Source organism: Rhynchophorus ferrugineus, unplaced genomic scaffold, assembly GCF_030347505.1.
Source record: "Rhynchophorus ferrugineus isolate W39M unplaced genomic scaffold, kcgeb_rfMv2 rfM3, whole genome shotgun sequence".
NCBI classification, from domain to species: domain Eukaryota; kingdom Metazoa; phylum Arthropoda; class Insecta; order Coleoptera; family Curculionidae; genus Rhynchophorus; species Rhynchophorus ferrugineus.
In genome coordinates, this window is record NW_027472582.1 from 43,014,121 (window position 1) to 43,042,047 (window position 27,927).

A 27,927-nucleotide genomic window follows, 5' to 3' on the forward strand; every position below is an offset into this window, starting at 1 on the left:
ATAAATGGTACAATTTTAAATTATTGAACGGCTTTATATAATTTAGGTGTACATCATTAATTTGTTTGTTAAAGTTGTTACATAACCCAAGCTTCAAACCATGAATTTTTATTAAGTTCTACTATAACATTAACTATGTTATCAGATTTCTGAAGACGTTTTATCATTTATTTGAAATATAACCTATTTCACTATATGTTCAGGGGATTTGTTTTCTTAATTGATAATATAATTTACTTCGCAACGAAAACGAGCGATAAAATCAATTGAAATTTCCGATTGTATTCTCACCTGGAGGCGAAACCCGACGAAGATATGTGTTCTGATAATCGGAAAAGGGTGAAGTGGTGGAAGTGGAATCGTGATCCCTTATCATTTTGAAAATGATGTGTTGTCCGATGCTGTTGTTGTGGTCATTGAAGGTAGTATTTTGCAGCCACAGGTTTCCTATAAGATGCCTTCTGAAACAAGAAATAGGTGACGCTTTAAAAATATATATACATGCTTAAATACATTTAAAATAAAAGCTCATAAAAATGTTTTATTTGAAAATCTTCATTAGGCGTTACATTGGTTTTTGTTTTAGAGTTTTCAATAGCTATATTATTTGACATTTTATTTATATTAATTTTCTGTACAACAGTGAAACATAATTTCAAAAATTTCCAATCTGATGCACAACGCTTAATGTTATTATTATTAATATTATATATTTTATATTTTTTTAACGCGTTTACTACACATTGTTTTTTGATGAAAATGTATTGAAGTTTTTAAAATAAAAATATTTTTGTGATTCCGGGCATATACAAAAATGTCTTAACTAGAAATGGCAGACACAATCGATTGTCTCAAAAGCAAATAAATGGTAATGGTTTGTTGTAATGGTAACAGTTGGTAAATGGTTTTATGATTTTATTTCTCGAACTATGAAGAAAGTAATTTAACCTTTCAGTTTATGACCAACTGGATGTCGTTTACCGACATATAACATTTCAAGGATATATCATCATCATCATTAATCTATTAGCAGGGGTGCAGGGGGATTATCTACTTCCCAACCAGTGTGGTGATGTTTATGATTAAGGATTTTAATTCTAATAATTTTAAAATGTCTTGCAGATTGATCAAACAGTTGCATAAGGGATTACCCTTTTAATCATTGTTGTCGTTAATACTGAAATTAACTAATCCCTAATACTTAAAATAAAGCCTCTATTGCCTTTTCTATAAAATTTTATTTTATTCAGAGCATACCAACATGTTACAATGTGGAGAAATTCTGCTACAATTGTACTTTTTAAAACAATAAATACTGTTATTGTTTTCTGAATCAATAAAGCACGTTTACTGTACCGCGAATGATGGATGGCCGTGGTATGGGCCAAATATTCATGCCAGCCAAATAATAAATCAAATATTGTTTTCCTATTATATTTCACCATTTTGAACAACGATTATATCAGGTTTGGATTTTAATTTTTCTATGCACACAAGATCGATACAGAATTTTTTGATTTGTAGATATGGCAATTTGCGATTTTTTAACTAAATTTACTTCGTAGTATATCGTACATTATGTATGAAACTCAAGTAAAATATATGATCCTGAATTAATACTTTCTTCTGTGTAATAAAAACCAAGTAGTCAATTGTTATATTATTTTTGATATTTTTCCCTCTCTCTCTTGGGTTTTTTCATAGGAATAAGAAAATACTATCGCGTATAAAACCAAATGCATAAAGCCATGAACTAATCTACTAGAGTCATCCTCGTCGACACCGAGGAGAAATATTCATGACCAAGCTTGACATGAAGACTTGCTGTGCATATGATGGGATCAACAAGGAGTGGTAAGGAGCTGCAAAAACTGAACAAAATTGTTACTATAGATGTCTTCTGATGCTAATTGAATAAACTGAACCATACATTATTGCAAAACCTTCCTTTGCTAATATATATAAATTGAGTAACAAGCGCAAAATGATGTTCCTGCATGAAAACACTCGGTACGAAGGATACGCTGTTGCAGCGTGTTTAGTGTTTCGCTCCCTGATTACCAGTTGTTCGTGGTGTCTATTTCATGTCACCTCTGCGAAATATAACCATATCTCAACTATTTCATGCAGAAGAACCATGCGAACCAAACAGCAAAATCTTTATTAAAGGATAACGTCTTGTGATTGCTTTACAATCTAGTGAACCTAATGTGAGTGGTTATCATTTTATATAGGGTAATTCTGCGTGTTAGAATAGCTACTTATCGACAAATGGGCATAGTCAGAAATGTAATTCGCTATTGATAATAAAATGCTGGTAATTAAAGGTACTGATACGTAGACTAACTTAATGTAGTATTTTGGCATCAGTGAAAACCAGTAAGTGAATACACGTTGTAAATAACATGAGCATCACAGACCACCATCATCACTTTGCTCTTATTGAAGAGCCACATCTTTTATAGTATAGAATATTTGCTAAATCTGCCTGAATGAATAAGACAAAATTCAGAAAATTCTCCTTTCATAAAAATACTCAAGAGCTAGAGGTTGTTGGGAAAGTGTTTATAAAAATTATACAAATAAAACTGCAGAGAACTGGCAAAGCAACGACTCGTAGAAAGCAAGCTATATTTCAATCTAATCGTTGATAATTAGTAGCTAAATAACAATGTATTTGAATGAAGTTGAAATTAAGTGAGAACAGATTTGGATAACTGAATAGGATTTCTAAAAATTCATAAATATCTCAGTCACATAATAACCTACAGAATAGCACCAACCCTCGGTTTAAATTAGTAATTTGTGCATTTAAAGTGACCATTATAAGCACTGCCCTTAGTAACACTACATGTCAAACGTTTTTGAATGAGCGCAACTTTCGACTTAGTTTGCATTAAAATATCCCTTCATCCACACCACGTTTCCATCCTACCGAAATCAAACTTAGAATTACGTCATTAGTTTACGCTCTACACGCCGCTTTGACCAAAGTTTTAATGTATCAGAGGGCCTCCGGTGTCTGCGACTATTTTAGCTAGCCCCCTCCTTTCCCTCATCGCCGCCACCCCGTCCATACCGTTTCATTTCTCTTTAATTTAAAAGCTGGAACTCTTTAGATCAGTGGGAGTATGCTGGAAGCTTTTTTCGAATTTAGGAAGTTTTTCTGTTTAGTGTATAGTGGAATTGCGCATGGAAAGTTTCTAGCGTAGAAAAATAAAAGTAAAAATGTTCTATTAGCTTTAGTACTTAGTATAATTAATATATATAAAACCATAAACTATGTTTAAAATTAATAAACTCTAAACATGATCACGGAAGCAAGTATCGACTGCAAAATCGTTTTATGGATTGAAAACGAATTGTTGATTAAGTGCTATGCTAGTCAGGCCAAACCATTAATGTGACTCTCAACTATTAGCAACTAATACAATTGGAGCAGTGGATTAAGAAACGGTTGGATTCGGTAAATACAATAAACGTTGTCATGACAACGTTAGATTACACATATCTTCACGGACTCTGGGAATTTAGTATCGGGGTCGACTCAGATAGAGACTTGTAAAAATTTGATTTTACGCCCAAATATCTCAGAAGCTCTCCAGAGACAGAATTATGGTTTCCTAAGAAAACTGGCAACAGGCCATGGATTAAAATTGATTTTTATAGTCAAGATTTAAACTATAAAAAATTATGTAGAGTATAATAATTTAATTCGTTTATTAAAAAGGGATGAAATAAACTATGTTAACTAAAATCTGCGTCAATCAATTTTTTTTAGCTGTCCTCAATTTAATTCCACTCGAGCTTAGCTGTTGAGGATCATATAATATAAAATACAAATATATATAATACAAATATATTAATGATGACTATCTTAGTCTCCAGTCTGATAATTTACACCCACAACAACACATCAAGGGCAATTATTATGAAAACTCTAACTGGTTCGGTTATCTGGTGTATGGTCTCTTACATCATTTATATTAATAAGTCTTATTTATTACTATAATTTGTTCAATTATTACACACTGGTCTACACTGGCGTAACTGGGATTAATTCCCGTTTCGTATTTTACACTATTATCTAGGACAATCACAAATATTAAACAATCACAAACATAAATTTACCACCATGCCTCAGCAGGATTTGAACCCATGACTATCACAACACTTGTATCATCATGTCGCCTTTACTACTGCACCAACTAAGCTGGCATATATTTTCATGCTGTAAATAGAATTTGGTATTTAATCCTGAGTTGTGTGCATTTCAATAGTATACAAAAACCCTGGTAACAAAGAGATCTATATGTGCATTCATATTTCTTCTTTTAACATTCTATAATATGTATAATATTTTAATATGAGATGTTCGTCTAGAACACAGATATAAACCTGATAGGTAAACGGTATGATATTACATTATAAAGTCGAACTATTTCCCACATCTGCCATCTATTTCCGGAGGGTTGAGTCGAAAGCTTCCTCGACAGGAAGTGGAGACGATAAGGGCTGAATTTCTCCAAAATTCACCCTAATTGCCATTAGAAAGTAATTGGGATTTTGTCTGGAAGCGGGTAATGATGGGTAAAGATGAATGAGTGAACTCATTGAATTGTTATGTAGACAAAGGATTTTGTTTAATGTAGGAGGGTCATATACTTTCAAATGAGTTTATTTAAAAATTTAAAATGTGTAGTAATATAGTACATTACAATAATATTATAAGAGTTTAATTTTAAGATAATATTTTTTGTTCAATAATATATTAAGTTCTACATGGGATAAAAATTTTTTCATATTAGATAAGGACTATATATGATAAAATTATAAAAGAAATTGAATTATTGCAAATATAGCTAATAAATATTAAATTAAAGTAGGACGTTTTTTTTATGGAATTACAGTTTTACGGTTAAGAATAATTAATTATTTACATGACAGACTTAATCCACCCAAAATAACAGTGAACACGCGTAATCAAAATTCACGATGTCACAACATCACAATGCTGTCGCGCCAACGTTTACTATTAGTTTGTTTTGGCTTTAGTATATAATAATAAATTATATATAATTATTAACTATAATAAATAATATAATAACTATAATAAATTATTAACTTCAGTATATAATAATAAATTCTAATATTAATAAAATAATGAAAGAAAGGGCGACAGGATGGTCCACTTGCTGTTGCGATAGTCGCGGATTCGAATCTTGCTGGGGCATGGTCATTAATTTATGTATACGATTGTTTAATATTTGTGATTGTCCTAGGCAAGAGTATAAAATCCGAAAAGGTAACTGATTTCAGTGACGCCAGTAACCAGGCTGGCTAAGACTGGATGTCCTCTGGGATGATTTCTAAGTTAGTCACTTGCCAGTCGGTTGGCTTATATATATATATATTATGTGGAAGTAATGTATTTTATTTTTATTGAACAGCATATTTGTATATTTATGTTTAGTTCTTATTTTCTTGTTGTTGTGCATATTTCACATTTTCTTGGCAAGTTATTTTGAAATGAGTATATAATTACTATTTTTTTTCTGCTACAAGCATGTATATTTTCTTGCAAAATTATATCGGTGTTAACTAGTTTCCCATATAATCTGTATATTCATTCTCGCCTGATAGATTTTAACAAAAATGCTCATATATATATCTATGCACCCAAAATGTTATTGCTATTGTGAACGTGATTTAAATATACCATATACTTTTAGTTTTGTATGTTTCTATATTTTTATAAAAATAATCCATTATAGTCTCGTACGTGGATATATAGAAACCTAAGAAATGAAACATCGTTTTCCTGAGAATTGTAAGAAACAAAAAAGAATTAATTAATTAAAAGAATTACTCTCTAGTTGGAAATATATTCATTAAATTAAACATCCCATATTACCTAGAATAAGTATCAAATTAATAAGCATTTTGAATGAATGATGAATATAAACTTTACAGTTATTTTCAACAATCTAATATTAGGGTAATTATTACACTTATTGTTAGATACATATTTGTTACAATATATATGTCTTAACAATAAAACATTTGTTACAGGAGCCTACAATTGAAAGTTAAACTGGACCGGCCCATTAGGGTGTTTGGCGAGGGATTGCAGCAACAAAAACATTCTGGAAATTAAGTATATGAAACTATTTCCTTACAATATAAAACATAGAAATAACTTAAAATTTGACCATTCCTTGTTTGACATACGCTTTAATGGTAATCAGTAGTCTATTTTCAAATCTAATATTTACGATAACAACTGAACACCTATTTATGATTAAATATGATTTCCTGATAGATTAACAATTAGAACTCAATAACTTATGTTTGTAATCACTATACAAGTATACATAGTTTGAGGCTGGTCCTCTAGCTTTTTCCAATAATTCAAATCGTTTAAAAACGTTTGTTTAGGTTGTCGCGAAAAGTCATGACTTTTAACAAATTTCTTTGGCATAGAATTAGTAGCAAGTGCAGCGCCAGCTTCCCGCGGAGCGATTTTGTCAGTAATGAATTTTGTCAGTGAATGTGGTCAGAATTCATCTAACGGATTTATTTTGTGTATTTACTATTATTTATACACGGGGTCTGATATTTCCTTGCTAATTACATACTGTAAATACTGTTATGACTATGTATGTATTCTAGGCAAAAAAGTATCTCCCCTGTCATATCTTCCTCATAAAATGCCAAGGGAAATAGTTTATGTTCATTGGAGATATAAATACATCAGATAAAGGTATTTTTATGGTCAATGAGTAGACGGTTGTTGTGTAGTTTCGCCAATATACATTTATACCCTTTTTATTGGTCCCACACATTTTATTGTAATATTGTTTGTCTTCTACTGAATACTGTAGCAGGAAAAAATTTGACGCAAAAAGAATTGTTTCAAATCATAAAAGTGAACCCCGATAAATGAGCACAAGAACAAATGATATAACATGAACAAAAGAAGCATCAAAACAACAAATAAAAAAGGAATTGTCCTTTTGAAGTAGTGAAATAGTCAAAACCTCATTCTTTGGTAGCTATCGTTAATAAATGACATTTCTTATATGTGATGTTCCGGCTTCCCAATACCGTAATAAAGTTATGTTTGAACCACTGGCAGCAATATTACAACTATATTACCTCAATATGACAAATTTCATGTAAAATTAAATGAAGCCATCCTCAGAAATAAACCACCGATATTACGTCGTTGAAAAACTTATCCCCGGTCCTTCAGAATAGGTAACCGAAAATCATGGTTTTGACCACCAAAGGTTCACCAAGTTAACGTAAGTATATTTCTTCCCAATAGCCAATAGCCTGCAAGGTTAAAACTTTCTTTTTGACCTAAAATTGGAACCTCGAATTATTAAAAATTTTAGTGCTTAATAATATTATCATTGAATTACTAGGGGATGTTGAAAAATAAATAATTATGTAATGAATAAATAGAGTTCATTTCTGAAGATAATCCCTTTTCTTTCAAAAGCTACGCTAAAATCCTTCCTCTACACGTAAATTATCCTACACTGTATTTCGATTATCTCCCGTGGATGTAATATTTCTCCTGATCTCTTATAAAACAAGATCAATTGACTAACTGCCTAGCAGATATACACAAGTGAGTTGTTTTAATAAAACTATTTGTATAATTAAATAAAAATTCATAAATATTTATACCATGCCGCTTTTCTCAACAAACCAGTACCTCTTAACTTACAATTGAACTCTTATAATGAACCATTACCACCAACCACCCACCTAAAAATATTCTTTCTATGTTTTTTTTTAAAGAAAGTACTACTTGCCGTTGTTGTCTGCGCGTTATATGTCCCTCATAAATTAATTCAGCACGATATCGACTCATTATGGGCTCCATAGGAATATACAAATGCGTCAGTGAAAATTACTACAATAGCATGTCAGTTTGTCTCAATGCACCCGCCAATGTGTGAGGTGATCGCCAGCGGAATTTTGTGAAGAATATTGGTCCTGCGGCATCAACAGCAGCGTCTTGGTTGAGAAGTAAACACTCTCACCGAGAGCAGTCTTCGGATTGATAAGGCTGAAATAGTTATGTCTGAGGCGATCTTCTAAATGTCACATAAAATAAATCACATAAAATTCTCATTGACCATTCAGCAGAATTTTGAATACTAGGACAGTAATTAAAAACGTTTAAATTTTATGTATTTAAAATTGCTTTGAGAGATGTAGAAAAAATACTTCATGTTAATATGAATATTTAAAGAATAACTTACAAATAAGACATTGGCTTTCCTACAGATTTTGGGTTATAAATCTAAATATTTCAACGAATATTTTTCAACAGCCTTCCAAAATAATTTACATAAATAATATAGGGACCAAAAAGTGTATTAGTTCTGGAAATATTTTGCTTACATACTTTTATATTACACGTGCTAAACTTTATTGCATAAAGCTAGCGAAGATATTACATTATAAAGTCGAACTATCGTCGTCACCTGCCTTCAGCAGGGAAATCTCTGCGGTAAAATAAGAGAGAATCGTGGGTCTTCCGACCACCTGGCGAAATATCTCGGCCTCTTTGACAGATAGATATTTGACAGCGGCCGAGATTCATCGTAATTGCTATTAGAAAGTAGTTGTGGAAGAGAAATTTACTAGATCAAGGGTAAGAAACCATTTACGATGGCGTGACTAGGCGAAGCTGAATTGTTAATAGAGTGAAGTTATTTATTGGGATATTTTAATACTTACTTAAATATCGCAGATTAATCCTAAATTATTATGGTTTTCAGTTTTAGTTTTAAAGGCCTATGAAAGAGTTTTAGAGCAGCGATTTTTAATGTAAAATTCTGAAAATCCAATTAGTTTTGCAGTTCTAATAGGATTATTTTTGCAATATGGAATACTAATATGACTCAATAGCACCAAAATGAACCACAGGCATTCTTATAATTACAGTAAATAGATATAGAGCTTAAACCCACCTGACCAAGCATTCACTCTTTAAGTTTGAACATAAATGTTACCACCCAACTAATACCGCAATAGGGCCAAGTCATCATCAAAAACAAAAATTTCTAACTATGCAAAAAACGGGAATCATAGAAATCAAATATTAATAGAATATCGAGGATTGCACTAGCTGAAATTTGCTGCTCCCAAGGCACAACAACGGAAAATGTATATTAATTCAACGCACTACATAACTTTTTCCTCTAACTCTAGCTTTCGTTAAACTATAAGTGAAATTATCGTTTCGTTTCCAGTCTCATCACCCTGTTTTAGTAATTGACGGCATTGAATCACTCTCTGAGCCACTATTCAAGCCCATAAGTAAGCTGTTAATTTTCAATATAACACTAGTTCATATTTACACCTTTTGTCAATTTCTTCTTCTATATGTCTTATGGAGATCACCAAACCGAAGAATGTTCTTCTAGGCAATTTTTTACTTCTTTCCACATATTTAGACAATTCTTGCTTGTATATCTTCCTCAAACTGCATATCTATTGCAATAATTACTTGCCACGCCCTAACAATTCGATTTATTTAAATATACAGTGATAAGGAAGAAGATGTAACAATCTGAATCCATGATATTCGGCCATATGATCTACTCTGCATAATTTTTTAGACCTATTTACCAAGCATTTACCAAGTTAAAAATTACATATAACTGTTATACAATAACAATTTGATATATTTCACTCTTTAACATGGTATCTTAATACAAACTAAATTGATATAAATACTTAATTTATGTATTGAGAGCCATTCGTTAATTACAGCCTTTGTCGATGCAATTGATGGGATCTTTCCCACCAGTGTACTTATGTTATGATGCATTCTCTATAACATTAACTGATGGTTCTTCAAACTGAAGCAAAACTTATGGCAATATCTGGAGTTCCATTAACAGTTATATCTGAAGTGGTTAGTTATTTTTAATACACTATAGGTACTCACCCGTTGCTGACAGAACTACTAAAATGGCGGCCGTGGCGACAATAACAAACAGACTACATGGAAGTGAACCGGATGTGTGTAACTGGTTCAGCGCAGGCCCATTTAATTAAAATGAATAACATTTCAGTGTAGTTTAGTTATGTTTGACGTGATGAATATATTTATCAATAGAAACTTATTATATTGCTCAAATTTACTAATATATATTTTAATATATAATTTTAATATATACTCCTTCCTCACTAAATAATGGAAAAAAATAAAACTTTTATAAATAAAAGTGAGGTATTGGAACCATTAATAAAAACGGAAGAAGCAAAATAAAGTCTGTCAAATATGATGTATTTCAATATTGAAGTAACGGTAACCTCGTTATATTCTATTATGTATATTAGCATATTATTTCCTTTGAATTTACTTTGTTTACATTACTTACTTGCCCTAAATCTTCCTTGTATATCTGGAATCTTATTTTTAATGTATTTTCCACACTTGTACAATAGTGCCTGCAACAGTATCTCTATTAGTCTTATTAAACGTATATGATTTTACTTCATATTTTTTGAACATGTTTGAAATTAAGTAACAAACATTAAAAAATATCAACCGGTGTTTTACTTTAGATAACTAATTTAGTCAATATTATGCAATTATTTAATATGAGTCTGTTTTTCCAAACAGTTTTACCGCACAAAAGAAACCTAAAATGTTAACACAGGATCTATTTTGATAGTTCAATTTTATCTGAAGAAACTGCATAAATTTTGCTAAAATATCAAAGTGTACCCTTAAGACGTAATAGAGACATAATATAGAATGCCTTCTAATTTAAAACTTACTTTATATTTAACTGCAAGTGCCGACTACCGTTAGTCCAAAGATAATGGAATTTTCTCCTATTTTAAGGTTACATTATCCTGTACATAAATATAATCTGTTGTTTCATTTGAATATAGATTCATCCGGATTTGGTTTTAACTTAGAATGGAAATGGAAAAGTATGAGCCCACTCAATATTCATTCGCTTAACAATTTGTTTCTAACCGATATTTTATAAATAACCTAAGCCCTGAGATGTAGGTAACTTCTTTAGATTGTACAACTCTCTGTGCATAAGCCTGTATATATAACACTTAATAATAACGACACTAAAGTTACAATTCATGAACGTTTACAGAAGCATCTCGATCATGCGGTCAAGTGGTTCAAATTTTGGAGGTTGCAAATCAACCCTCTGAAAACCCAGGCCATCATCTTCCACAAGCAGCGTTATGCACTGCGCGTCTCGCAACTTAAGATCGACACCGCAATAATTCCATGGCTGGATAACGTCACGTACCTAGGTCTTCACTTCGACCGGCGGTTCGGTTGGCATTCCCAAATCCAGAAAGCAATCCAAAAAGGTTCGGGGATAGCAAACCTGCTATCTTCTCTGATCTGCCCTTCTAGCAGACTTCCCATCTCCATCAAATGCTTATTTTACAAGATGTTAATTCGGTCCGTACTCCTCTACGGATCTAATGTCTACTTCAAGTTTGTTACACCCAACAAGGTCAAACGGCTTCAAATTTTCCAAAATAAGCTCCTCAGGAGAATATTAAACGCTCCATGGTTTGTCAGAAATAATCAAATTCATAGGGAAACTGACACTCCAGAAATCAAGCACTTCATATCTCAATCATTCCACAAACAACAACTCAGCTCAAGTTCTTCTGAAAACGCGCTTGTTCGCGAGCTGGTCGACATGCTGGGAGCTTAGCACCGCGTCACCGCTAAGCTCTCCCCCTTTTCCAGGCTGAAACGACCTCATCCGTCGCTACAGTCATAACTTTTGCCACCATACAACAGTACCCAGTTGTGTGTTAACTCAGGTTCGCGAATCAATAGAATCGCCGGGTCCTCGTGCCCAATAACGGCTGCCCGATCAGCGGGTGCCATATCCCAAATTTAATGCAGTAGCAGTAGTGATCCACAGGGGTCAACTGTGAGGCGGTTTCGGTTTAGTGTATTGGTAAGCCCAGAGGCAGTCCCACATAACCCGGTCCAACTTGTCACTCCAGGGCAAGTCTCCGCGACCAGGTATGCGTCATGCATTCCACCGCCTGGTTTTTAGGCCAGAACAAAAAAAAAAAAAAAAATAATAACGACACTAAACATCCATGATATAACCTTAAAAATTGACATTAATCAATAATAAATGATTAATAAGGTTTTTTTGTTATTAATTATCGATATTTTTTATCTAAGAATCAAAATTAGCTTTTAAATACATATTATTAATCATATTGGATTGATCAGATCATTTATATTTTTTTTTACAATTGCTATTTGGGTAGTCTCATATACGATTTGAAAACTATTTTATCTCCACAGTCTCCATTCCATAGTGCTTACGCTGATATGTTAATGTAAATATTTTATTAATTCGTTTTAATATTGCCAATTGAATTAAATTACGTCAAGGAATTTGTTATGTTATATAGGTTATCAATATATATTAAATGAACTGTGGCCTAACAAATTGACTATTTTATAGTTATTGATTTATTTCGTATTTTTTGCAGAAATAAAGGTAACCAGTATTTTCTCAATAACACGTAAATTTTTACGACAACTGAACTGTTTGTTACTGAATTTGTATTGCATTACTCGATATATATCTAAATACGTGGACTGCAATAATACTGTTATGGTTACTTTAATATTAATTATCTGCAGCTATTATTGCATGTACAATTGTTTACAGCTACATCTATTTATTTCATATTTAAGACATGTCAAACCAATTTCCCCTTCTCATGCATGCAAATCGAATTAAACAGATAAAAAAATTCTATTACGTAACTGTTCACGATAAATAATATGTACTGATATAAGATCTTGTAACGATATAAATATTTAATTGAAATTTTCTGAAACAATAGCGTCATTGAAATGGGAAAATAGTTTTTCCGGAAACAAAAGATTCAAATTAAACAACCCGCTAATCTGACTTCTGTTTAAAAGACGGTATAAAGCCCTTGTCTTCGCTAATCCGAATTTAATGGAATTTTATTCTATTTTATGGTTACATTATCAGCCAATATAAATAACAATCCTTGTCCCGTTAAAATATAGCCTCATTCATTAAAATTGGTTTCTGGTTACAATGGAAAACTAAAGGGAAGCTATAATATGAATATTCCTCTGAATTTACGGAGTCTCTAAAACGTATATGCAGAAACGGGTTTTATCCGTATCTTTCCAGTGTTATTGACACTGTCTATATATTATATTTGACAATTTAGCAGTGAAGTTGCTAAATATTCGCGCTGAAGCTGAACAAAAAATGTAATTTTAAATTAGAGCTCATCACATTGTAACTAACGGAAACATAAATAAAATTAAACTAGCTAAACTTTGTATGTAACTCATAAACTGTGTTCGTTACTTGGAAGACAATCAAAATTCACGATTTACAACAACCTATTGTTATATAAGCAAATATTGAAATTATTGTGCACTTACGGTGTGCAATTATGCGGTTGCATAAGGAAATTTAACACTTGAATCATCCGAACTTTTCAAAAAAAAGTTTTCCGCAAGGTTGTTAACGCCCCATGATGAGTTAGAGATAAGGACACCCAAAAAGATCCAAGAGTACCAACGGCCAGTGAATGAATTAAAGGATTTTCGAGAAAAACATCAAGATTGCGTGAACATAAAAATGTGGAAGTATTAGGACTGCTCGACAACCGTGTACATACTAATTATACGTCAAAACTCCCTATTTTAAAACTATGTATAGTACATTCATTAAATGTTAATTAACTTTAATAAGCCTGAATTCGTAGATTCTGCATTCTATATATATATATACATATATATATATATATATATATATATATATATATATATAACTGCAATATACCGACGTGATCTATTAAAACGTGGCAAACTCTGAGTTTTAGTACATTTTGACATAGACATATAACAAAATTCTAAACTAAATAAAATAATGGAACAAAATGTTATGTATTATAATTTATTTTAATATTATAATACATCTAATGCGTATATTATCTAAGATCTTAATAATATAATTAATTATACAGCCACAATAATTTATAGGTTAAAGTTGTTTATTTTATCTACAATAAACTTTTTTCACACTAGTATACCTAGAGTTCTAGGCGCGTTTTTTTCATGTAGTGGTATCTCCCGAAAGCCTAATCCACCTAATTAACAATTGTATATTTGGGTGATGTATTTTACTTTCATTAGAGAGCGTATTTACCTTTTAGGCTTAGTTGTTGTTTCCTTCGATGCAATGATTAATTGTAAAATTATTTTGATATTACTATATTTCTCCTTAGTTTGTTCTGTTCTACCTGTATACATACTTCTTGATAAAACCACATTTAATCATTGCATTTTTTTCAAGGCATTTGCCATATCTGCAAAACAGTTAATATAATTTCTCTCCTCTTACATTTTAACCAAATGTTCATGTATACTATGAACAACAAAACACATACACATAAAGATTTTACACTCTATAACACAATTTCCTACAATTACTGACCTTTAATTGTTGCCTCTTTCATCACCCTGTCTTGGTAATTGTCAGCATTGAATCATATACCAACATTCATACAGTTCTATTCAATCACTGTCACTTTCAGAAACACTAATCAAATAAATAACTAAGCTGTTTACTTCCAATCTATCAAAAACATTGAATTTCTTCTTCAGTGTGGCTGACCGAGCTCATCCAAATCGATTATGCTATTTTTGACAATGCCTCTTTCCATAAATTCGGATAGTTCTGGTTTGAATATCCTCCTCAACCTGAGTGTCTATTTTAATAATTATTTGCAGTTCCACATATCAACTCATTTTGATTAAATATGCAGTGATAGGGAGGAAGACATAATAATCTATGGCATAACGTTCAGTAATCTACCATGTATCATTTCTTAGGCTAATTTCTAAAAGAGTAAATTGCGTAAAATGCAAATAAATATTGCATTTATATTTACCGAGTAACAATTTGAAATAGTGCATACTTTAACATGGTTTGTTCGAAACTTATTTTATGTACCTTAAACCATTCCTTAATTACACCGTTTGTTGATACACTTGTTGGGGTATTCTCCACCAGTGTACTAAGGTGCACTGTACATAACAACAACTGATGGTTCCTCCAAGTTCTTTAAAGCTGATTTTCAAACTACTGCAAAAAAAGTTATGGTTCATTTCTCCATGGTAGTCACCCTTGGAGATACAAATTGATTTAATAATTCTTCCTTGATTATGCTTTTAAAAATAGTATTATTTAAAAGCAATGCCTGGAAATTCCATTAAAACCCTTCGTGGGCTATCTTTACACCACTTAAATCCTACATTACCCTACCGTGTTTGAGGGGATGTTCTACACCCATCAAATAGCTATATATCCTTTGATTTTTTATGGATACTTACCAGACTAACAATTTTCTCTGAAATAATTGTATAAAATTATGTTTAGATTGAAAAAACCACTTACGGTTTTTATACATTTCGTATATTCGATCTCTGATACAGCTAACATCAAGCTTAATTTGATTCATCACCCGTTTCGTACTAAGAAGGTTTCGTTTTGGTTATATCGTTTGTTATTTTTTGAGAAATTTTAGTGACCATGCCCGTACTAATATTCAATGCAGTTGCAATACGCAAAAAATATTTTCTCTTGCAGGTTCTTCCGATTACATGTTGGAACTTCTATAACAACATTTTATCTCTTTTTAAATAGAATAAAATGGGAAGGAAAATATTGTCTGACTGTAAAACGAACGTACAATGACAGGCACATATTGATGACTTGCGTCACTAGTGTTTTGAAGAGACAACATATATATAATAGACTGTTATTATTGAAAATTGAAAACTATTATATTTTATATTATTTATTCCTCATTTGTTTATTTCTTATATACGTTTAAACTTTAGTTATACATAGACTTGCTTAATGATTTCTTAACGTGGTTATCATATTGGGTGATATTATGTAATAAACGTTATTTTCATCAAACAGATATTAATATCTATTATATTATATCAAGAAGGATAAGAAGTTTCTAAAACTCAGTCTCCTTTTTTTAAGTTTTACTGTATATTTTCTTTAACCGAACAAAATATCCATTAAATATCTCGGAATTAAGATCCATTCACAATGCAACGGATCATAAAAATAGCTCCGATTGCGGCATTGGTGAAACTTTTTCAATTTACGAGATACATGTCCCTGGTCTGCATTATGCATTTCGTTAAAACTTGTATTGGCTCTGCTGGCGAAAGGTGTCTAATACTACACCTCTGATGTGAACTTTATCAACTAGTTTGAAATAAAAAAAATCGGAGAAAGAAATACGCTGTCATTGGTTAAAAACCTTTCTGTAAGTACAAATGAAACACATATGAATGGATGTTGTTCTATAAATATTGTAATAATACTACCAGACATCGTTGTTTGAGTACCATTCAACAATGTGGCGGCAATGCTTTTTCGTGGGCTGTATTTGCCAGATGTAATATCTTAACATGTTCAAGGGATGTTAGAATATCATTCATTAGACGAAGAGTTTTATTTTGATTTTACTAGGTTTTGTGTCGCCCAAATTGGGCTTCATCAATTGGTTCGGTTGTTTATTACAGAATAAACCAATTTTCTTTTTTTTATTCCCTTTTATTATTTAGTTAATTTCCAACTAATTTATTCACCTCTATTTTCCTATTTGTAACTATTTTCGAGTCTTTCCCATAATTCTTAAATTACTGTAAATTAGAGATAATGGTTTTGCGGTTGCAGCTATAAAGTTTAAATTACAACTTCATCCAGGAACTGACGCCAAAATAGCCAAAGTAAATGTGTAGATACGGTATACACGATATGTATTGATAATTTAAATAAACACATTATTTTGGCAAAATTAGTGCGACCCTCCAACTTTTCGATACCATTTTTGTAGTTTAGACCGACTTTAGCCCTTTGCTTCAAAATAGGCCTCATTTTCGTCGATCACCTCTTCAGTAGACGAAAATTTCTTCCCAGTGAGCATTCTTTTGGGATCTGAGAACAGTAAATAGTCGCTGACGACCAGATATGGAGAATACGGTGGATGAGGAAGCAATTCGAAGTTCAATTCATGGATTTTTGCCATCGTTTTCACTGACTTGTGACACGGTGCATTGTCTCGTTTAAGCAGCACTTTCTTTTTCTTCAAATGCGACCGTTTTTCGCCGATTTCGTCCTTCAAACGGACCAATAACGCTCAAGGTACTCAATAAAAATTATTCCATGCGCATCCCAAAATACAGACGCCATAATCTTGCCAGCCGACTGTTGCGGTTTTCCAATGCCTTGGAGCGGGTTCATCGTATGCAGTCCACTCGGATGATTGTCCATTGGATTCCGGAGTGAAATGATGGAGAAATGTTTCATAAATTGTCACATATCCACGCAAAAACTCGTGTATATAACTCTTGAACATCTTCAAACATTGCTCCGAATCATCAACTCATCTTTATTTTTGGTTAAAAGTGAGCTCGCGCGGCACACTCTTTACACATAGCTCTCTCATACGCAAATATTCGTGAATGGTATGATGTACACGTTCAGTTGATATCTTTAGAGTGTCTGCTATTTTATTCAATTTCAATTTACGGTCATTCAAAATCATTTTGGGGATTTTTGAAATGTTTTCGTCGATAACAGCCTCTTTTTGGGCCCCCCTGCGTTCACCGTCTTTGGTGCTCATTTTGCCACGTCTAAACTTAGCATACCAATCCTTTATGGGTGATTTTCCTGGGGCAGTGTAAAGAAGTTCGGCATCAAGCTCATGGTTCTTGCTTCAACTGTCCTCTTTCCTTTCAAAAAGCAATATGTGTCAGGCCGGGGTCTTTTTAATTAACCTGTTATATATAACGCTACTTTTGATGGCAGCTTATATAGCGTGTGGCCTTTTATTTTTTTTTCTTTTACGGATTGTGCATTCATCATGGTTCATTCATCATGATTAATCTAGAGAGACTCCATTGCACCATACATTATTGTTAGGGTTAGGGTAGAAACTGATAGGTCGCGTATTAATAGTTTTATGTACTATTAACCATTTGTACAATATGCCCATATAACACTAGCATATCCCTCTAGGATAGTGTTTTATTCAAAGCTATTATCGGTTATATGTATCTGTATGGAAATATGATTTAATTACAATCTGAAGTATATACGCCAACGAAAGTGGTTCCTGTGGGGTCTGGGTGGTAGACACCTGGGATTACCATTGTTTCTTTGTCTGTCATTGATTTTATCAATACTGTCTATGATCAGTACCATTCCTTGTTAGTACATTTATGTACAGGTCTTATTATTTATCATTACTGTGATCTAGCATAATCAATCATCCATACTATTAGCTGTCAATATTATTACATTTAATGATCAACTGATATTAGAAGTATCTGGCGTGATAATCACCGAGTGTTGATATATTTCAGGTGTATTTTTCATTTCACCCTTATCATTGAAAATACATTGCTCAAGTACGCTTACTTTTCGTTTTCAGGACTGTCATCCGACCACTTCGATAAAAATATCTTGGACGCTTAGAATTAGCTTTATCTTTTGCAACTATGGTGTAAATAGCTCTTATGTCATTTGTTTTTCTTTCTGTTTTTATTGATATCATATATTAAGCTCTATTATTGTCTTATTAAACATATTTCTTATGTTACACGACGGGTTTAAGATTTTTAAATAGTAGAGGGTATCATTCTTCTAATCTATGGCTATGTGATTTAACTCCCCTTAAATGGTTGGAGAGATTTTAATGACTTTTTTGTGTATCATGATTCAAAAACGGTTTATAGCCACAAATAGATACGGACGCAAATCTTGTCGCATGATTCCAAGAATACTTTAAAATACATTTGATTATAATTAGCGTACATCTGTGAGAATGAACGAACTTTTAATGAAGTTGCAATTGTTATGGCTGGACAAACATTTAAACCACATATTATTTATTTAACGTCGAGATAATACAGTTCAGAATATCCTAAGAGAATCATATTTCTTACGAAGCTTTGCAATATCCATTTATATTTTAAAAAGGAGAAGATGGATATCATTTAAACATTTAAAAAGATCCAGTGACAAAAGTTATTTTTCTTCTAATTTGTCATATCACATATCTTTGGCCACTGTATAATTCGCAACTCTAAGAAAGTCTACATTTTCAGTCAATTGGTAGGATAGCTATTTTTGCTTTTTTTGAAGATTTTTTTTCCGTAAAAAATACAATATCTAATATTAAGACAATAATGCCAAATAATAAATGGGAAATTGTTACTGTATGTAGATAATTCACAAAATTCTCGAATTTAAGAGTTAAGTTAGTTTTCTTGCATTGATACTTCGCATTTCCATCAATAAATATCATAAATATAATAATTATAATATACCAAAGTACATGCAAATAGTAATGGTTATAAATAAGATTTTTTAATATTATTAAGTAAAAAATATTAATTAGTTTGTTTCGTTTATTTTTTCTCTTTATATATTCCATAAGCAGGGTATTAAAACAAAAATTTTATTCCAAATTCGCAACAGAATTTTAAATTAAAGGATTATATTTTGTTTATACAATTATTAAAAAAGAAATTACTACATGAAATATATTTTGAAGCATTTGTATGTGGTTAAGCATTAACCTGTTTATTTTCCCATTTTTTTATATTAAATTCTCCTTTTTACCAACGAGAGCTTATCTGGACTGAACCTAGAGCTTAATGTGGGCTCCAAATAACTCCATCTCAGAGGACATATGGTCTTATCCAACCCGGTTAGTGGCGTGACTGGGGTGAATATTCCCTGGCGCATTTTCCACTGTTGTCTATAAAGATATACAATTCCAATCACAGAGATAAAGTACATCCATACCCCAGCAAGATTCGAACATGTGACTATTGCAACAGTAGGAGGACAGTGCTGTCAACTTAACCACTGCGCCAACGAAACCGGTGCCCAAGAGTTTCTTATAATCCAAAATATATTCAACCGAATTATTCGCACTTTAAAACAGACTGTTCAAAACGGCTAAAACTTTACATGGACAATATGAACCAGCTTTATTAATGAAGCAATAAATTGTTAAACTGCCTGCAATCTGCACCGAAAGATGATTTTTAGAATTTCCATTTTGATTCCCTCGATCAAATGTCGTAGCTTTATCGATTATCCAAGTTTTCAAAGTTAAAAAGATTAGTAACCTAGTTTACTGTTAATTGAGCTATTTTAAACATAGAGGTTTAAATCCTTAATGAGCAGACATTGTAGCAAGTTCTATAATATTTTGAATTTTTATCTGCGACGTCGCATTGACATTCCTAAAGTTTCAGAAATATTCTGCTTTAAAGAAAAAAAACCTAATAGCAACATACTAGTTTGAGTTTATTTGTTAATATGGTTTGATGATGCTTGTTAGCATTCAACAATTGACCAGATACACAGAATAAAGTTTGTTATTGAAAAAGCCTACGAAAATGAAAAAAATATGCTCATTTATGCTCTTATATGTAGCACAAGCCTTCGATAAGGTTTGGCATGAAGGCCTTGTTCATAAACTACAGAAAATGTTACAAAAACAACATACCGAACTACTAAAATCGTACACTAGAGCCAAATTGTTTAAAGTTAAACAAAAAGAAGCCTACTTTACAATTAAAGAAACTAAAGCAGGTGTACCACAAGGAAATGTACTGGAGCCAATGCTGTATCTACTCTACATTTGTGAAATACCACAAATGGAAAATATTACGATAGCTACATTTGATGATGATACTAAGATTATAGCTGTATCAGACAATAGTGAAGAAGCCACACTATAATTATAACAGGCAAGTAGCAATATAAATAATTGGACACAAGCTTGGAAAATAAAAATTAACAAAAGTAAATATGTGCATCTGCAGTTCACCTACAATCAGATCGTACATGCACCAATAACATTAATTAATACTAAAATTCCCTATAGCAACAACGCTAAATATCTCGCAATGAACCTTCATGCAAATCTTCGCTGGAAGGAATATACAAATAAGAAAAGAACTGGAACTGAAATATAAAAAAATGTATTGGCTAATTGGAAGAAAATCACAATTATCACTACATAATAAATTGTTAATATGTAAACAAATACTGAAACCTATATGGACGTACGGAGTTTAAATTATGTGGATGTTCTGAAAAGAATAACATAAACAAAATTCAAACTTTTCAGAACAAAATCCTGAGAAGCATTGTGGGCGCACCCAAATACTACAGAACTGACTAGCCACATCGAGACCTTCAGATACCGATAGTCAGTCAAGAAATCAAGAAGATTGCAAGAGGGCATTAGGAAAGACTCCATGCTCATGAGAATATTGAAGTATTGCAACATTTGGTTTGTTTTTTGGTTACAGCAGTTACATGTATAAACATTATTTCACCAGAGACTGAGATAGGGCCGATGGATCCTCCTAGTTATATACCTAGATTTAAGTTATCATAAAGATAAATTGTAGGTTAGTCGGAAACGACTAGTAACAGTGTAATAATTAAATAATAAAAAATATATTCTGGCTCGCTGTTAATAGTAATAAATTAGTTTTTCAATCGTTTTCTTCATAGCTGATGTTTTATCAGTACATCGACCACATTTCAATTTCGTTACTATACTCGCCCGATATTCATTGTATTTGAAAAATAATTTTGTTTTGTATTAGATTTATATTGACCCTAAATTGTCATCTGATAATTTTTTTGGTTGCTAATAGTTTATCATAAATAATAAGTAACGTCTTTTATCAGAATAAATATTTAATAAAATACTAATTATCCTTCTAAAATAATAAACCAAATCTTCGAAAGGAATATTCGCAGTTATTATCATAAAACATTTAATATACAGAACCTTATTTGTAAGATACAGCTTTAGCCAAAATGGGACTCATAAAAGACACGAAACGAGAGACATAATAACCATCATCTATTTATATATAAAATATTTTTTCGTTCTCCAGAAAATAGTTTTCATTACAGTAATGAACCCCTTTCCTCCTGACCTCTTTCATCAACAGGCGTTTTCCCACGAGGACTAGGCCCAAAAGGTGATTTTTCGACGCTAATAATTAATTAAGTATTAAGAGGCTGACCGGAGGACATCCATAAATTTTCAGAATAACCCTGAAGGGGATGCTGAGCGATAACTCCAGCGGTGGAAATGGGTTTATGGCAGATTAGGGCGCCGTAAAGGAAGCCGTGCGCTAAGACAAGACTCGAGAACGTGTAAATGGGATTTACCCGTGAATGGAAGTAGTTATAATGAGTCATAAGGGAACTATCGGTTTGTTTGATTAGTTAGTGGAAATTATAATTGTTAGAATATTGGAACTAGTTGAAGTGATTTAATTCAATCGGTGACAAAATGTTATTTCAAGGTATGTTTCTATTCACAAATAACTGGAACAACGTAAAAAGTAATTACATAATAATTTTGTTAGTTTCCTAAATATATAATTTAATATTATCTACTAATAGTAAATTATATTATTAAGTTAAAAACCTTACCTATTTTTAAATTTGTATCTTTTTATTCTGTAGCAGATTTTCAGGGTTGTTTGAATGAAATGAATGTTGAATTTAAAGACCACACTAGTTCGGAATAGATTTTTAATAAAGAATTTCTAAAATATGTAAACACCAGGTCAAAAGGAAGGGAAGGAAAACTAAAAGTGGTTTCATGAAAATATATCTGAAAATATGATTAAAATATTGACTCACTAACACATACAGTTATCTTAATTTGGCCTATCTATACCTAAAATAAGCTTGAAAGTGTTATATAGAGATTAGTTTAATACTTTGGTTTTCTTAACGAGTGTATTATGCACAAAAATATTATATTTAGATATAATATGATGTAGCCGAAGTTTTACTAAAGTAACTAAACCTATAGGGAATAAAACTGGCAATTATAATATTGCAAAATATTACCATATGCTTGGCAGTGTTATTTTTATTATTCAATATCTTACTGTAAATTAACACACGCTGTGTAATGTATAAAACACACATTATGTCCCATGAAAGGGCTAAATGACCAATTATCTGGGAAGCCGGATAAATGCATTAGTGTTATGGGATTTAAGTTCAGTTAAATGCTGTCTGATACGTTCGAACATGTTTGCAAAATGTATGCAATGACTGAATATCAAAAATGAATCAACATGCAAAAGTCGTCCGGTTGTCAAACATCTGAAAAATTCTTCAAAATATTAATTATAATAACTACAGATTATAAAGCGACAAACGTTGTTTTAACGATTTGCTTGTTTTAATATATTTCAAATAGCTTCTTATTATCACTTTGATTGAAAATGTCAAAATAAGACAGAACAGTTTGCGTGTCTAATCAGTTAGTTCGAACAGGAACAAAATAATGGAGGCCTCTCCATGCCATAACATACTTTAGAGTGATAGATTCGTATGCATTTTTACTGCTAGATATTAAGTCGCTACGATTTCTATTGAAAATATTTATTAGGGTGTTGCAGCTTCATTGAATATTTGTATGGGCACGACCACTGGAATATCTTAAAAAAAATAAAAATATAATCTAGGATTCACCGAAAAGAACTGTCCTTATAAGAAGCGGGAGTTGAATCAGGACAAATTTCATGTTAGATCTATCAGAGATCAATTATATGAAATATATAAAAACAGTAAGCAGTTTTTTCAAAATAAACACAATTATTTCAAAGGAAACTGTTATTCTCGAAAGTATCCACATATGCAGCTCTTTAAGGGATGTAGAAAATCCCTTCATGCACTATAGGGTAATATTTAATTGGCTTAAAGATAACTCAGGAACATGTATAATGGAACCTCCAGACTTGGCTTTTAAAGAAGTACATATTTAAAAGCTTGCAATAAAATCAAGGAAGACTTATTATTTCAATTTGTGTATTTAGATGAGACGTGATTATTTCAGAATTGGACCAATATACCCAACAGTCACTCATGGCGAAATAATAAATATAATGTTAACACATATATCCATCAGCATCCAGGACCATTTGTGGTCTATTTGGGTACACATATACAATATATAACATATTTACAGTATCAGTTAAAGTATATAATATTATGTTGCAAGATGACAAGCAAAACATTTAAAAGCATACATGGTTATATGAATGCCACAGTATAATGGCCGCATAAACCATGACATTGATAAGGATATGAAGTCCTTGAAGATATGAGAGTTCAACATAATTATAATGAAACGCAACTATAACCTACAAACTATGATAACTGTATAATTAACTGTAATTTTAAGAGCTTCGATAATATGTGAATTTGATGTATTAGAATGGTGAAATAAATTATAATTTATAAAAATAATTCTGTTTAATTATTTTATTTAGTGTAGAATTTTGTTCTATATCACAGCTAAAGTGAACTTAAACTTAGAGTTGATGCGCTAACCTTGAGACGTTTTGGCGTCATCAATTCAGAAGTCTTGTTCAATGAACTATACAAATGTTACGGAAGTTGCAAAACTGCATATATACATTTTCATAGCCAAATGGTTGACAATTATTTCATTTATAAGAATGATAACATCCTGTAAAATAAATATAAAATTTTATTTTCAGATGACAACTTTTCAAAAAAACGATTTTATATAAAAGTTATTATTAAAATTAATTTAACCCTTAAAAAATAATATTAATATGTATATCACTATTCAAAATAGTGCATAAACGTGTTATTGTTTTGCAAATATATAACGATAAGAAAACAAATCAACCTAATTTAATTATCTTTACTCCGGTTGTTTCAATCTGAACACTGTTTTCTCTCGCATCCCTTATAAGATTAATGGGCCGCTAGCGGCGCATCCACCATTCAGCGTACACCCCCAACACCCCTCTCTGAAATTTTGGCATTCGGATTAATGGGTTATTTTAAATGAAATTCGCGTGTTTGTAGCCTTTCACTGAGGACCGTCCAAGATAAATGCCGTTCATTTGTGCGGTGCGCGGGAGCCAAACGGAATATTGAGAACTCAATTTTGAAGTTTGTCGATTGGCACGCGAGCTGAATCCGCGAAGAAAAAACAAACAGATTCGACAAGAACGTTGAAAAATAATGGTCCATAGGGTGGGGTGATTTTTTCCTTCTCCTGGGAAAATATTAAATTGTTATTTGCGCAATCCAACGCTTCATCAATCATTCGGCTAATTTATTTTTTCTTTTTCTGTTTTCTTCGATAATTAAGCTAAAGAAAATTATCGATCAGAAGTTATATTAAATATATATAATATTATTCGTTTATTACATTTAATAAGAATTATGTCTTGTAATTAAATATTTTGTTATTTTTTGGGGACATTTTATTATTAGGACATAATTTTTATTAGTACATCTATTTGATTTCAACATAACAAAATAGAAGTATTTTATTCATTTTTCTCTAGAGCCCTTAGTATAAGTTACATAAGACACAGAATTGAGGAAATGGACAAGAGTAAACTGACGTTATTCTTTAATACAATTTAAGATTCTTCAGCTTATGGATAACTCTTAATTTTGATTTTTAATATTTGTGAGATAACATCGATATTTGATGCTTGTTGTCCTTATTTACGAAATAATACAAATTTTCCGGATCTAACAATTGCCAAAAATCCGAGCTAAGTCTACTAAATAAGCTATATATAGAAACAGCTAAAGATGTATTTTAAATTAATTTTATATCAAAAAATATCCTTTTCGATTGAAATATCGTTTCCAAATCACTCCTTTTATCTTGCTAGCCTTTTATTTAAAATAATACTATAATTAATTATTATAATCATACTGATAAAACTACGTATACTGTTTCATTATTATATAGCACTTATTCACATTATATATTTACCATTTCAGAACGAATGCAATCTAACAATTGCCAAAAATCCGAGCTAAGTCTACTGAATAAGTTATATATAGAAGCAGCTAGAGATGTATTTTAAATTAATTTTATATCAAAAAATATCCTTTTCGATTGAAATATCGTTTCCAAATCACTCCTTTTATCTTGCTAGCCTTTTATTTAAAATAATACTATAATTAATTATTATAATCATACTGATAAATCCACATATACTGTTTCATTATTATATAGCACTTATTCACATTATATATTTACCATTTCAGAACGAATGTCAATGCCACAATATCATCTTCACACCTGATCTCTATATCATGTTCATAAAATATTTTGAAAACTTTGTTCCAAAAATTAATTATTAGCTAGTTAGCAAGTTAACAACAATAATAACGAAAACATACAATAATTTAGTCATGAAAATGAATCTAAAAACTTGTTAAGCATTCTACAATAATGACAATGAATTTGTATTATAGCTGTTATTAATCCATGTTAACTTTTTGTGTTATTTTTAATAAGATTATGTATGGAGAAATAATTCGTGAGGTTCACCCACAGATATGTAATCTTTCTTCTATATTTTTGATCCTATTTTATGTAAATGTGACTGAATTTTGTTAATATAGCGCTAAACATATTTCTTCAATGCATGAGTAGTTCTAGATTTATTATCATAAACTTCAATCTTCCTAATAGCTTTTCACATAAAATTCATCCATCATAGACACAAATAGCTAGACTAGATAGCTTAGACACAACCTAGACAGTTGGTTAATATATTGGTTGACTGAAACACAAATAGCGAATTTGTTTGACTATCGAAGCCATCAAATAGAATAAGCTATGATGCTCATTGTCGCTAATACTAAATTATACGAATACATTTTACCACGCAATTGGTGGAAATTCAAATATTTAATTAAATAAAATACGTATTCCTAGGCAATAAAATTTAAGACACTATTTAGGCGACAAAGACACGTATTATATATTGATATATCTAAATTGAAAGGTATTCGTTTATTAAGAAAAGCGACATTGCATAAATGTTTCTAATATAATTATATAAAACTTTTATTGAAAAAATTGTACATATCTGAAATGTAGCCACACGGTAATAATACTCTTCAGCTCTAAAACTATGAGTAATCCAAAATATCTAATTTCAAATGACTATAGTTATCAAGGTCAGACAAACAGTTTGAATTTTTCATCATAAAACGATTGGGAAGAAAAACACTTCCATTAACATTGTGAACTTGAAGTGTGCCTGAAACTGTTTTCATATTTACTGCTAATTCAAGTTTTACTTCTTTGTCCGAGATGTCCCCATCATCAATATAAGATAAAATTAAATTACAAATAGTAGACGGCAAACTGTCCAGTATAGGTCGTAAAAGGTCCAATTCGCTGAAAGTGCGACAAATTATCGGTTAAAATGCAGAACAGGACCTTTTCCCTTCTATCTAATTTCTTGGATGTAGATTACCTTTTTGTGCATACTTAATTATTGATTGCTTTACTGTTTCAGCATATTATGTAAATAATTATTAATTAATCATTAATAATAATTATAAAATCAATGTGTATAATTACATTATTCTCGGTAAAGATTTTTTTTGTTTCCAAAGCCTATTATCGATACATTAAATTGAATACTTGTCTCAATACTATTTGAATATTACCTTCCTAGTATCGAATAAAATCTCGGGGGTCAAGATATTGTCACATAAATTCCACTTTATACTAAGAGCAAACGACATCTCGTATTTTTAACTTTTTCTGTCCCGAGACTTCTAATTTTTCGCTGTTTTCGGGGGTTATTTAATTCACACTCTTAAAATTATCCTTTGATAATAAATTTAATACTGTACCCATTTATCGAGTTTAATTTTTATGAATCTCTAGCTTAGACTTCTCGCTATAGTTTTTTCTTTAGGT

The 27,927-nt window shown here is 31.3% G+C and overlaps 1 protein-coding gene across 1 annotated transcript in view; it reads right to left on the bottom strand.

Moving 5' to 3' along the window:
• Window positions 1-27,927, bottom strand: part of LOC143193310 (TWiK family of potassium channels protein 7) — a 677,261-nt gene that overhangs the window by 208,791 nt on the left and 440,543 nt on the right. The window contains exon 4 of the mRNA XM_076399459.1: window positions 292-461. Within this exon, the coding sequence (XP_076255574.1) occupies window positions 292-376 (85 nt within the window). The 5' untranslated portion in view covers window positions 377-461. The remainder of the gene's footprint in view (window positions 1-291; window positions 462-27,927) is intronic.